The 14,179-nt window shown below is 41.9% G+C and overlaps 1 protein-coding gene across 1 annotated transcript in view; it reads right to left on the reverse strand.

Annotated features, from left to right (window-relative positions):
- The window catches only part of chd6 (chromodomain helicase DNA binding protein 6), a 167,259-nt gene that overhangs the window by 28,492 nt on the left and 124,588 nt on the right, over positions 1 to 14,179 (reverse strand). Inside the window, exons 16-28 of the mRNA XM_039797126.1 lie at positions 14,022 to 14,120; positions 12,766 to 12,922; positions 10,950 to 11,160; positions 9,944 to 10,139; positions 8,864 to 9,028; positions 8,130 to 8,204; positions 7,015 to 7,125; positions 5,685 to 5,887; positions 5,045 to 5,125; positions 4,574 to 4,692; positions 3,282 to 3,441; positions 2,271 to 2,360; positions 1,128 to 1,231 (exon numbers count right to left, since the gene is read on the reverse strand). Coding sequence (XP_039653060.1) covers positions 1,128 to 1,231; positions 2,271 to 2,360; positions 3,282 to 3,441; positions 4,574 to 4,692; positions 5,045 to 5,125; positions 5,685 to 5,887; positions 7,015 to 7,125; positions 8,130 to 8,204; positions 8,864 to 9,028; positions 9,944 to 10,139; positions 10,950 to 11,160; positions 12,766 to 12,922; positions 14,022 to 14,120 — 1,771 coding nt within the window. The remainder of the gene's footprint in view (positions 1 to 1,127; positions 1,232 to 2,270; positions 2,361 to 3,281; positions 3,442 to 4,573; positions 4,693 to 5,044; positions 5,126 to 5,684; positions 5,888 to 7,014; positions 7,126 to 8,129; positions 8,205 to 8,863; positions 9,029 to 9,943; positions 10,140 to 10,949; positions 11,161 to 12,765; positions 12,923 to 14,021; positions 14,121 to 14,179) is intronic.

Consider the following 14,179-nt stretch of genomic DNA (forward strand, 5'->3'; position numbering starts at 1 on the left):
GTTCCCAGGATCAGGGTTGGGTACTGAAACGTGGTGCCAATAGGGCGTTAATGCCGACGTAAACGGTATTAACGAGACCGAATAAGAACGAAAATGTCGGTGCCTCATTTCGGTGCCTGACTTTACATTACACTCGACAGTAGGTAACGTTATCCTACCTTTAGCTAGCAGCTGGATTAAACTAAAAATGCTGACGGCTAACGTTAAACAGTGTAAAGTGTGAACGTATTTCACTGAGGATTCCAAAACCGGGACGTAACAGTCTTCTCTGCAGCTGCAACACAGACGGTGCGTTCACTGGAAACAGGTATCCTCGTGGGGCATTCAAAGTTATTGTAAAATACCCTTTTCCCATCTGTTTTTGTCGTTCAACAGCAATTTACTGGTGAAATAAATTATTGTTATAAGTTATAGTTATTACATTATTATTAAATCTTTAATTTTGACCATATGGCCTTAGCAATAAAAAAGCCATTTTTTTATGTCGCCGACTGTTGTTTAGTACCCTTCTTTTTTTTTTTACTTTATTAAAAAGTATCGGTTCAGGCACCGGCACAGTTTTAAAAGTCTCGCTTTAGCACCGGTATCAGGGGAAAAAAACAAACGATACCCAACCCTACCCAGGATAGATCTTTTGGTAATATCACTGTCATGTGACCCAGATAAGGTAGTAACACAAGTAAACAAAGCCTCGGTTATCATAAAACATTGTATTTCTTAGGATTATTTTTTGGGTATTTTTAGGCCTTTATTGACAGGACAGATGAAGACATGACAGGGGAGAGAGAAGGGGAACGACATGCAGCAAAGGGCCACAGGTCGGAGTCGAACCCGGGCCCGCTGCGTTGAGGAGTAAACCTCTAAATATGGGCGCCTGCTCTACCAACTGAGCTATCCGGGCGCCTGTATTTCTTTCTTAAATGAACATTAAATTGACTATTACCATCAACAGTTATATCCCTAAGGACTAACGTTAGCAATTAATAGCTGTTAAACAAAGAAACGGCGATTATGTAACAATTGTTACAGGCCTACGAACGAATATCCGAATAGTCGAATATTGGGATCCAGCCCTAGTGAACAGATGTGAAAACATGATCTAAGAGTAAGTTGAAACCAGTCCTCACCGTGTTTGTGGACTCCTATGAGGAGAGATTTGTCAGCTTCGGCATCCCACCACGTAGCTGGAATCTCTATGTAGTCGATGTCGGGTAGCGACACCTCCAGTTTACTGTCAACAAAAACAAAACGCGCACGCAAAACAATCAATCTGTGACACTGACACTCTGGCTTACTGAAAACACAAGCAAGCAAGCAAACACTCAGTGGCTCAATCAGAAATCTGTCCAACGCCATGTTGTCATGCCTGAGCACTGTGGGTGTCATCCCTGCGTTTTCATTTCACTGCTAAAACGAAGAAGCAGGAAGACAAAAGCATTCAAGGGATCAATACATATTCACGTCAGACTCCTGCCAGATTTTGCATCAACTGTCAGGACAGTTTATCAACAGATCGATCAAACGGTCTAAAGCCCCATTCGCATGGCATTAGTATTACCAGGAGACTTCATGTTATTTAGAAATGACCCCATCACGTCTCTGTTTCGTGCGGCGCCGCAGGATAAGTAAAGTCTGTATTTGACTAGAATGTACTGATACTATCCCACAGGTTAATCTATATTCTTGTAATTTATGTTATGCCTTTTGTTGTTTTATTTGGCCAACCTTATGATTGTTGTTTTTTTTTATTATTTTTTTTATTCAGTGCTTACTTGTGTTCAATTTGTAGATTTTAGGACTCTTCTAATTGTAATTGCTCATTATATATATATAATTGTTTTTCTCTTCCTTAGGTGAGATTCCTTCTATAAGCCCCTAGGGGTTTTCTTGTTTTCACCTGCACAATCATTTTTTTTTTACATTATTTTATTTTATTGTGTAAACTTGATTTTATTGTGCAAAATGAACAAATTCCCAAAAAATTCAGATATGATGTCAACACTTTCATTTATAATTGCCAACGCAGCCAATATGACCATAAATCACAGAGATGCAGATTCGCAATGGACTACTATTATCACACGACCTCTGCGTTTGGCAAAATATGGTAGGTCATTTGCGATGGAATTTTTACCATGACAAATTACAGACAAGGCAGAGAATTGCACGGGATTAAGATCACAACAACCTTCGCAGTTATTAATAATAACTAGAGGTCCCTGTGTAATACTAGTCCTGTGCGAATATTGCTTAATAAAGTTTAATTATACCTGGCTGGTATCCCCTCCTGGGCTTGATTGGTAGCGTCACCCAACACCTCCACCTTTAGGTAGTACAACATCCGCACCCTCAGTAGCACCCTGTGGAGAGAAAGGGGGGGGGGGGAGGGAGAGAGAGAGAGAGAGAGAGAGAGAGAGAGAGAGAGAGAGAGAGAGAGAGAGAGAGAGACGGAGGGGGGGGTTGGATTTTGCATCATTACTGTAATCAGATTACATTTGTCTGAAATGCATGTTGATAACTCAGTAATCACATTACAGTTACTTATCAAAAAAATGATCGTGTTACTGTTTCTTCAACTATCTGCATAACGGGAGGAGAGAAAAACAAATCAAATGTTTTCTTTTCATGTGTGTTTTCGTCTGAGGAGACGAAACAGAAATGTCAGAGCCACAGTTTAAGGCTTCAGTGCGTAACTTTTTGATATTAATGAACGTCAGTTACATTCAAGCCATTGCCAAATGAGTTGCTACAAAGCTAGTTAAGACAACTCTCTCTGGATTTCGCAGTATGGCTGTGTTCAGAAGATTGGTGTCGTCCGGTGACTTTCCCCGCGCAGAAGCTCAAGTGACGATAATAACCTCTTCTGAAGAGTCCATCATGTTTTTTTAATCCTCTGTGTCCTCCTTGGCTACTAGCAAATGCGTGAAGGAGGGGTAGGGTGGTGGAGGGGTGGGGTGTCATATATGTAACACTGTTGTTTTTTTTACATGTGCTAAATAAATCAAATCAAAGCATTACTTTAAAAAAGTGACTAATGTGTAATCCTTTACTTTTTTTGAGTAACTAACCCCAACACTGATCATGAATGCACCACAGTAAAGGATTACTCTCCCATACAAGCTGTATTCTTTCAAGTAGCTGTTGTTCTGCAGCTCTTACTTTACCAAACTAGTTCAGTTTGTACTTTAAGACTTTAAGAAAAGATCCAGCTGTGACATCGTCAGGGTTACACAATAGTAGACTTCATTCATTAGAGTTAGTACAGGTGTGTGCAAACTGACTTGTTGCAGTGTTGTTTGAGGTGCTTCTTGTAGCTCTCGTCCTGCAGCACCACCTCAGGGTTACAGTGGACCAGCCAGTCAGCGTTCTTCACCTCCGAAACATTCAGCTGGTTCTTCAGCTTCTTCCCCTTCCGACCGCGAGGAACCGGAGCCGATAAACCTGGGACAAACAGGGCATATCCACTTAGTTACTTGCTAGTCTCGCTTTGCCAGACCATCCACACGCTGCGGAGCGGAGGAGGGTCTGGCTAGTCCACACAGCATTCTGGGATGGGAGAAAAACATGCTCTGGTTTATTGGCATTTCTTTAAACCAATCACAATCATCATGGGCGGTGCTAAGCTCAGCACGGAGCCGCTGTAAATTAGTCGTGCGAGAGAAAACTCCGATTGGACAGATAGTCTAGCTAGCTGTCTGGATTTACCCTGCAGAGATCTGAGGAGCAGTTAACCATAGTCCTCAGAAATCCACCGGAGGTTAGAACGCCAACATAAAGAAAGAGGAAGGTAATGGACATTCGGCAGAAAATTAGGGACATCCGGCGGAATTTCCGGAGCAATCACGGAAGTGGAACGTCTTGATATAGACTACATTGTGGGTAATGTGGATGTGAATCACGGATGTATAAGAAAACCTGGATACAGCGTTGGAGGCGTGGCCCGTTCATTCCTATGAGAGTTGCTTTCGGGTTAGTGCTCCGCTAACTTGAATGGGGATTAAATATTTGAATTGTGCGTCTCTTCTAGACTTTCTAAATATTATCAAAACAAATGGATCAAATTCTCATAGTGAAACGAGTCATTCCTTGGGATATGACCTGAACAAATCGGGTTACGTTACCTTGCGCAAACATGGACGCCTGGCCAATAGTAGGTATGTGAATGCTATTAAAGCCTAGAAGTTGCGTGTGTTCCATAATAATGGCAATAAATATTATTATTATTATGGCATGTTGCAGTTTTTACCGTAAACAGCAATATTGCCATTATTATCTATAGTACAGGAAAAAAAAGAAACTGCATGGATAATCCATATACATTTTACTAGTATAACACGTAAACGGAACAACAAAAAAAGCTGCATGCACCACGATAGTGACATGACATGAGAATGATAATATTAGTGCAAAAATAAACCGTACACACTGTTATCTCTGGTTCTGCCCTATCGATTTGGATCCTTTTTTGTGTTTAATGTGTTATAGGAGATCAATGCTACATGTGTGGAGTACTCTTCCAATGCTAACTGAAAGGGGTGGAGTATGACATCATAGTTATGGGTGAAATGCTAACCGGAGTGATTGAGCAGCGCCTGGTCCTGGCCCTCCTTGGTGGGTGTGATCAGATCCCAGATGAAGCTCTTGATCTTGTCGTCGCCTTTGTAGTGTCTCAGGCAGTAGACCAGCAGAGCCCTGCATCACAAAAAAAAAAAATATATATTTATGTTTACATGTTTTTTTTTTTCACACTACTCTCATGAAACGATGGCTATGTTTGCAGGCGTAGTGTCCAGAGTTTCTGCAGGTTTCACCAAGTCAAATCTAAGACGTTTTTTAACCATTGTGAATCAAATTTTTATCACCACATCAACTAAGCCCTAAATTCTGTTTTTTCAAGCCAAGTAACACTAAACTTGCACTTCTGTCTCCACTGCGATTAGCGCATAAAACTCACCTAAACCGGCCACTGAATTGGACCACACACAACACACTCGCTGTAGGTCTCGGTTGGGTAAACGTATACAGAAAGTCTTGTGTTCCTTACCTACAGATCACCTCCATGTCTCTCTCTGCCAGGTGCCATTTAAACCGCCCGTGGTTCAGGATGTCCTTCCACCGACCCCATCTAAAAAGACAGTAAAGAATGGAGAGGGAGGTACAATGTAGAGTAGGGAACAAAGGAGAAAGAGAGAGAGCGAGAGAGAGAGAGAGGAATTATAGTAGCAATACATTTATATCTTTTCATCCGAAACATAAAACAACAAGTGTGTGATCACAAATTTATTTTCTTCACTTCAAGCCACGCTGAAGTTTGCTCTCTTGTATTCTGGCTCATTTATTGTTCACTGTTGAGGTTGTAACAGGCCAACCTTGTAAACTGAAAGACACACAAGCTCACAAGCAGCTGTTTAATGGACTGAGAATTAGCAAGCTGTCATCAGGCGATATGTAAGGCTCTGGCTGCAAGGTGTGAGGGATGTGCGTGTTCATGCTGAAAAAGAGTCACTTATAATGTGGTTTGTCATTTTTTTTTATGATGTTATTTTCTTATTATATTGTATGTTGTATTTTGTTATGCTAGACTGGTGTTATGCTCTCCGGGTTACTTTGAAAAATAGCTTGTTGGTCTGAGGTGTAAATGTGCAGCCATATGTGAATGGTTTCTGAACCGTCTCAGGTCGTACCCGAAGATAAGCAGGTTCTTTTCAACCCGGAAGCACTCGGCACGGAGGTACCGCCGGCTGCGCTCGCCCAGGCGGCGAGTCCTGCACGGCCGCTCCTCCGAGTCGCTGTCCAGCTCCGAGAACTCCATCAGCTCGTCGTCCTCGAAGGAGTTGTAGTGACGGGTCTGTTTCCTCACCCGAGGTGTGTCGATCACCAGGGACTCCTGGAGGAGAGACACAAGCAGAATGGTAGTGGAGTGTCAGGTTGTATTGATAACACAACTTCTGTTCACCAGGGGTGTCAATTAGTAGGCACACGCACACACACACACACACACACACACACACACACACACACACACACACACACACACACACACACACACACACACACACACAGAGAAGACCGTAGCAGTGCTTGGTGTGCAATCTGCTTCATTCATTAAGGCAGTCCATCTGTTACAAGGAAGAGGAGAGGAGACAATGAAAGGATAGAAGAAAGGGAGACAAAGAGAGGAGAGAAGAAAAGGAGAGGAGACAAGGATAGAAGAGAGAAGAAAAGGAGACAAGGATAGAAGAAAAGGAGATAAGGAGAGGAGACAAGGAGAGGAAACGAGGACAGAGACGAGAGGAGGAGAGGAGATGAGAGGAGATGAGAGGAGACAAGGAGAGGAAACGAGGACAGAGACGAGAGGATGAGAGTGGAGGAGACAGAGAGAGTAGAGAAGAAAAGGAGACAAGGATAGGAAATGAGGACAGAGACAAGATGATACAAGGAGAGGAGAGGAGAGGAGAAAGGAAAGGAGACAAGGTGAGAAGAAAGCGAGGAGAGGAGAGGAGAGGAGAGGAGAGGAGAGGAGAGGAGAGGGAGAGGAGAGGAGAGGAGAGGAGAAAGACCATGATTCCTTTACTCTCATTTCCATCCTGCCCTTGTTTACTCTTGTTTACTCTTTACCCAGTCTGGGAGATCAGCTTAACTTCCTCTTCCTCCCTCTAGCTTTGTGTTGACTAACTTGGATCAGAACCATTTTTCTTGAAAAGGCCTTATGTTGCTCTCACAGCCCATCCATTCCCCAGGTACTCCTCTTCTCACCTTTACCTTTGTTCAGCAGTTACAGTTCACTCTTTTTCCTGTTTACCCTTCAGCGTCCACCTTTCCTTGCTCGTTTCTCTGTCACTTTCTCCACTTTTGTCCATTTCCTTCACACAGTCTTTATTTTCTCTCCTTTCTCCTAGTGCAATCCTCTCATTTGCTGTCCCTTTTCTTGGAGACTCCTTTACTTCTTTTTGTTCCCTTCCTTCCTCTCCTGATTTCATTCCTAAATCCGGTCTTCCCTCCATCTCTCTGTACCTTCTCCGATTTGGAGTCGATCTCCACCTCAGCGATCTTGGCCCATTTCTGCCAGAAGTTGGGGTCGTCCAGAGAAATGTCCGTTCTGTTACCAGATGAGATGAAACTGGCCTGAGGGGAAAAAAACAAAACAAAAAAGTGTCAGCTTCTGGTTGATGTTATCCGGGTATTTGACAGATGCCATTCAACCAAATGTTTGGACTGAAGCTGAATTGTTCTCGACAAATATTAAGTATCTTCACATCTGATATTCATGCCAAAAATATTTCAAGTATTCCGTGTTTCCTACTAAAAGACTGAAAAAGCATACAGACAACATAAAACACCATTTAAAGCCAAGACAAAAACTACCCATCCAAATAAAGCCTTCACTACAACAACTGGTTCATATTGAACATGAGATATACGTCTACCATCTCATTCATAGATTCACCTTATTTAATTAGAATGTGATTAGCTAATCGTGAAGACGGCGATTAAAGGAAGACGCCGACTTATTGGGACTTTAGCTCATTCACCGTATCCCCCAGAGTTAGATAAGTCCATACATACCCTTCTCATCTCCGTGCGTTTCGTAACTGTCTGACGCACCCACCGCTAACCTAGCCTAGCTTAGCACAGATCCTGGAGGTAACCGGCTCCAACTAGCCTACTTCTCCCAATAAATGACAAAATAACGCCAACATGTTCCTATTTACATGTTGTGATTTGCATAGTCACAGTGTGTACAAATAACAAGGTCACATGAGACACAGCCATCTTCTAACTATATATAAACTGAGAACTATATTCTCAGAAAGGCGTAGCACTGCTACTTCTGCCCCTCACCATGGGCATTCTCAGGTGCTGTGAGCAAATCATTCCGCCCAAGTAGGACAAGTAGCTTAAACTGGGCAGCTTCCAGGTATGAATGTGGAACTGCGTGAATGTGAGAGGTCGTCGTCGTCAATGAAAATTTGTTCTTAATCGACTTAAATAAAGGTTAAATAAAAAATGTAAAAAAAATAAATAAAATGAAAATTGTGAGGTGCCTAGAGATTTCCTCCCCTACTCATAACACTACACGGTTACCTTGGATGGTTGGTTCCTTAACTGGATGGTATAGGTCATGAGACATTCTCGTCCATCAGTGCTCCGTATGCTCCTTTTTTCAACAGATCCTCCACCTCCAGCTTCGAAAGCTGCTGAACCTGCAGCAACAAGCAGCCACACGGGTTTAGAACGCACGCTCTTGTTTTATTCCCAATCTACACGACGGCTTGTTAATTGTGACAGCTGACCATGCCTGGAGAAAACATACAAAGACACACAGTGCTTCACATTCGGTCAGTATACAGACATGGCTTCTTAACTTCGTAGACATAGCAAATATGGAATACTGGGTTGCCAACCAGCATCAATGCGAAAATTGTAAACATATCACACTGGAAACAAGCCGTCACCACAATTAAATCCTTAATGTAATTGCTTTTAATGTTCCCCGGGTCCATGGTGGGAGGGTGGGTGGGAAGGGATTAGGGGTTTCCAAAGGGAGGGGTTCGAGGGATGGTGGAAGGGTGAGGCAGAAATTATTACTTTTATATTATTTATCTATTTTTATTTTTTTATTTGCTCAAATTTGTTTTGTTATTTGTTTTTTAAGTAGTTTTTTTTTCATTTAGTAGATTGCTAGTTTTATATTGATCAATGCATGTACATTTGTGGATATACTTTATTGGCGATCCATCAACTTGTAACCTCACCTTATATATTATGTACTAAATACCATTAGAAAATTGATCACATAAAAAAAAAAGACACACAGAGCGACATCCTAACAATCCTCCAATATGTAAGAATAGTGTCTCACCCCGTTGAGGCTTCCCTTGCGGTTGATGTCCTGGAGGACGGCTTTGTCCAATCCCAGCTTCAGACTGGCCTTGTCAAACATTTCCCTCTCGTACGAGTTCCTCGTGATCAGTCTGTATACTTTCACCGCTTTGCTCTGGCCAATCCGGTGGCAGCGTGCCTGGGCCTGACATGGAGCGGGTCCGAAAAAAAAGATATGGAATATAACAATAGTATAAGGCATTATTCTTATACATTATTACTGTGCTTGCAGTCAGACCTAAGATGAATTAAGGGTTTTGTGCACAAACTCATTACAATATACCTTATATTTACTAGGCTAGTAAGTAGAGCTGGGCAATATATCAATATTATATAGATATCGTGATAGGAGACTAGATATTGTCCTAGATTTTAGATATCATAAAAGTGTTGTCTTTTCCTGGTTTTAAAGGCTGCATGACAGTAAAGTGATGTCATTTTCTTACCAGACTGTTGTAACTGTTCTATTATTTGCCTTTACCCACTTAGTCATTATATCCAAATTACTGAGGATTATTTATCAAACATTTTGTGAAAGCGATCCAATAGTACAATATCGTTGCGGTATCGATATCGAGGTATTTGGTAAAGAATATTGTGATATTTGATTTTCTCCATATCGCCCAGCCCTACTAGTAAGTAGAACAAAAACCATACTTGTCTCTTACCTGAAATGTTCAAGTGTCAACAAAGAGCAGTGCCAACCATTAAATAGGAACAATTTTAATAAATGCCATTCAATTAACGAAATGGAAACATCAATTGCATCAAAACTGTGGCAAAGATTCACACCCACAGTGTGCGTGCTCACTTTAATCATTCGAGGCAGAGTCGTCCTTTGGAGCCACATTGTGTCAAATATTGCAGTCCCAAAAGGAATGATGAATGCCACCACATATTAAACGGCTAACAGAGCAGCAGCTTCACACAGTCAATAGAACGTGTGATTTAGATATCTCTCTAAATAACCCTCTTGGTATCCTGGTCTCTTCGGTAGAACTAGAGTAACATCCACCTATACGTAAACCTTTTCGGCCACGGCTCCCAGCTCTCCGCCCACCTGCAAGTCGTTCTGGGGGTTCCAGTCGGAGTCGAAGATGATGCAGGTGTCTGCAGCCGTCAGGTTGATTCCCAGCCCTCCGGCTCGGGTGCACAGCAGGAAAACAAAGCGGTCCGAGTCGGGCTTGCAGAACCTGTCGATGGCCGCCTGCCGCAGGTTCCCTCGCACGCGGCCGTCAATGCGTTCGTACGTGTAGCTGGAGAAAACATGCAAAAATGTTTTTTAATATTAGGCCTTTATTTGACAGGACAGTTTACGACTAGAAAGGGGAGAGCGAAGGGAAATGACACTGTTCAAAGGGCGGCAGGTCGGAACCGAACCCGCGGCCGATGCTCAACCAGGTGAAATGCTTTAAATTATTAAAAGTCCCATATTATGCGGATTTTCAGGTTCATACTTGTATTTTTGGGGTTTCTACTAGAGCATGTTTACTTGCTTCAATGTTCAAAGAACACATTTATTATTTTTCACATACTGTGTCTGAATTTACCTGTATTCACCCTCTGTCAGAAACACTCTGTTTTAGCGCCCGTCTCTTTAAGCCCCCCTCCTAAAAAAGTCCAGTCTGCTTTGATTGGCTAGTGTTTCCGGGTCTTTAGCATCTGCACTCTCTGGGTTTGTCATTGCAGCCAGGGAATGACTGTAACGGCACTTTCTAACTATATATAGTATAGTTGTTGTACTGACAGCTCGTTTAAAAGGCACAGTTTCTGAATACGGGTTGTGTGCATTTCTCTGTGGATTGAGAATATGGATACTTTTACAGTATTTATATAGCACCTAGACTACTTTATAATCAAAAAAGTAGTTAAAATCTCACTTTTTACAATACGGGACCCTGTCAAGGGTGATATCTCTCCTTTCTGCTAAATGTGGCTTCACATTCTTCGTTCATTTCTCCCAAATCTCCATTCTGCTTTTTCCAACCGCTCTCTGCTCTCTGCTCTCTCTCTCTCTCTCTCTCTCTCTCTCTCTCTCTCTCTCTCTGCTCTCTCACTCTCCTCACCGTCTCTGTATGAGGTAGTCCTCCATGATGTCCAGACAGCGGACCATCTGGGAGAAGACCAGGACTTTGTGTCCCCCGGCCAGCAGTTTGGGCAGCAGCTTGTCGATCAGCACCAGTTTACCAGCGGCCTGGATCATGGCCTGCAGCTGGAAGTCCAGCGCGTCCGGACTGTGGTACTTCCTGAAGCTTTCCAGAATCTTCTCCTCCGCTCCTGAAAGAAAGGAAGAGAAGGGCAGGAGAGAGAGGGAGAAGACTGTTGAGATGGAGGACTGCAGAATTTAGTTTTGACTGGCTCTTATCTTGAACACCATTTTCTTTGTTTATCCATTCCCTCCCATCAACATCAGTGGCTTACTTTCTTTGTTTTGACCTCCTGTTGGTTGAACATATGTTACCGCTGCAAAGTGCTGTGTAATTGTACAGCGTTAATGATTGCTCATTATAACTGCTGTGTCATTAAAGAGGCGCGCCTACCAGGGAAGAACAAGGTCAACGATTGTTGTTTGTGTGCATCACAGTAGGGCTGGATATCATTCAAAGACTTTGATACTGGTTCCTGAACCAATTTTTTTAAATCCAATTTAAGAAAAAAATATTACCACATCACACATTATTGCACAACTCTTTTTATGTATTTTTCAGCTCCTACTACCTGAGAATTGTCTCTGTGTAACGTAGAGCTTTTTCTCTGCGTGTCTCTACAACGTGTAGCGTTAGACAGCCAATCAGCAGCTTTATTAGATCTTGGTAGAAGCATGCTGCATGCTTATTGGCTCACTCGCTTTCAATTTCATGACTTTCTGCAGGTTCATCAACAAATTTTTTCCAAGGGCCAGAATTTTTCTAAGCAGACATTCCGGGGGCCGGACTTTCAAATAAAGAAAATAAAATGTATTTATACCTAATACGCCTATTCTTGTTACATATTTTCACCTTCTTACCGAATTATTGCTATATTTTTTACATGTATTAGTGTGAGCAAACCCCTAAAAAACATGGAAACTCCATAATGATAACTGGCTTTTTTTTACTAGAAAATGATCTGATCTGATGGTTGAAGTGTGTGATTATGGAAACGTAGCTGTAGTATGCAGTGTCCTGATTGGTGGAAAACGCTTGCAGAAAGAAACGGCTGTTGTCAGGTAAAAATGTCACTGTCAAAGAGCCTGAAGCCAAAAGTTGAAAAAGCTTTAATGATGAATGGACTGATAAGCAGGCTACGCACTCGTCCTGTATGCCTCTGCAATGAAACGATGCTGTTGCAAAATAATACAACCGTCATCATCGTCAAGAATGAAGAACGCAAACATAACGATTGCGTCATTCATGTTCGTATTTAAGTAGTCACATGCATATGTTTTGGTCTTATAATGCATCCATAGATTTAACGCTCCAGCAGAGAGGATTGTTCGTTTAGACAGCAGCTAAGTTTACAAGAATTCGTCCAAATTTCAACATTCGTGGCGAACTCAGATAAACAATTAGACTACAAACCGCCAGCTTTTGTTTTAGCTTGTTTGTAAAAAAATTCTATTTGCAGAGTAGAGCTGTGTTCGCGTAAAACAGCGGGCATCGCTGTACAGAATCCCGGCATGTGAATAGAGATGCAAATACAGGGGGCTGGGTTTGTGCTCTACCGGTGTAACGTTACCTGCTGTAAATGCTTGAAACTGAAAAATTCATGATTTGATTCTGCGGGCCGGACTGAAAGCTTTGGCGGGCCGGATGTGGCCCACGGGCCGCCAGTTGAGAATGGCTGGACTACTGCGTCAAATCAGAGCATTGCATACAGTTTTTGCCTGCGTGCGTGCATCACCTGTGATAAGGTAGGGGTGGTTGCAGCACTTGCGGAGCTCCATCATGGTGTTAATGAGGTTGGGCATGTTGTGCTGGTTTGCTCCTTTGGACAGGAAGGAGAAGTTCTTCTCTAAGATGGCTCGGTAATATTTCTTTTGAATGTTGGTCAGCTCCACCTGCAGGAACACCGGGAGGAAAAAAAGTTGTTTTTAGTATACAGGCTGGTAATACAGTACTTCTGTTGTGCGTTTTCTCCACTTAGTGTCTAGTAACTTAGCCAGCACAGTCAATCATACTGTGAATTACGTGTGATTTTAGTTTCCAAAGTAGAATATTGAACAATACTAAAACCATCTAATCACTCATCTATTGTATTTATATGTACCAACACAATCATATTTTGCGATATTTTGCGATTTTAAGAGACTCTTATTCACCTAAGCTGCATCGGTTTTAACTACAGCTGGGCAAAAATCTTCTAGCCCAATATATCATATCATGATCTAGCATGTTTTCTGCTAATAAATAGTCTATCAAAATAATCACATGATGAAGCCTATTTTTGTAATCTCCTGTTTGAATTAACCTTCAGACAAATGAAAAGTCTATATCGGAAGATTTATTTCTCATTTTATTAAGAGCTTTAGTGCAAAATGAACATAACGTGCAAGGACCACAGCGTTAAGTGTCGTCCAAATGATGTAAATATTGCCGTAACGTAGTTTGGCCGCTGGCTTTCTTGACATTGCGAATGGAAACGATATAGAAAAAAACTAAATTACGATACATTTATACCGTTTTGAGGACATATATCGTCATAGCTGTAGTTTGAACCGAGCATCCTCCTGCTCTGAGGTAACAGTGGAAACCACTGAGCTTGGTTTTATATTTTCATGTTAATTAATTAACCATTTCATTTCATCTAGATTTTAGGTGTGATTAAAAAAACATGTTAGATGAAAAAAAGATTCCCCAGTATTGAATGAAGACTAGTTATTCTGATTTCGATCGGTGGCTGGATCTTTTGTTTCACTTGTTGACCTTTTTTTTTTTTGTAATTTTGTCCTGAAATTACTGTGAATTACTTACTCATGAACACATGACACTGTCATGACACATGCACCCCCCCCCCCACTCTAACCCTAACTTGTCATGACAAAAACGTTTATGACTTGTTTATAATGTTTGTGACACGTTCATGACAGTGTCACGTCACTCTTATGTAGATACCTTCAAGTAAACCATAGTGTAAACATTTAAACATCGAAAACGTACCTCTATGATGGTCTCTTGTTTAGGCGCCAGGTTTTTTTCTACATCGTCCTTCAGTCTCCTCAACATCATGGGCTTCAGAATGGCCTGGAGCTTCTTCACCTGTCGCAGAGAACACAGGAGGGGGTGTGAATGTGATAGAAATGCAAGTGTTATGTACA

The sequence above is a fragment of the Perca fluviatilis genome, chromosome 4 (assembly GCF_010015445.1).
Source record: "Perca fluviatilis chromosome 4, GENO_Pfluv_1.0, whole genome shotgun sequence".
NCBI lineage: Eukaryota > Metazoa > Chordata > Actinopteri > Perciformes > Percidae > Perca > Perca fluviatilis.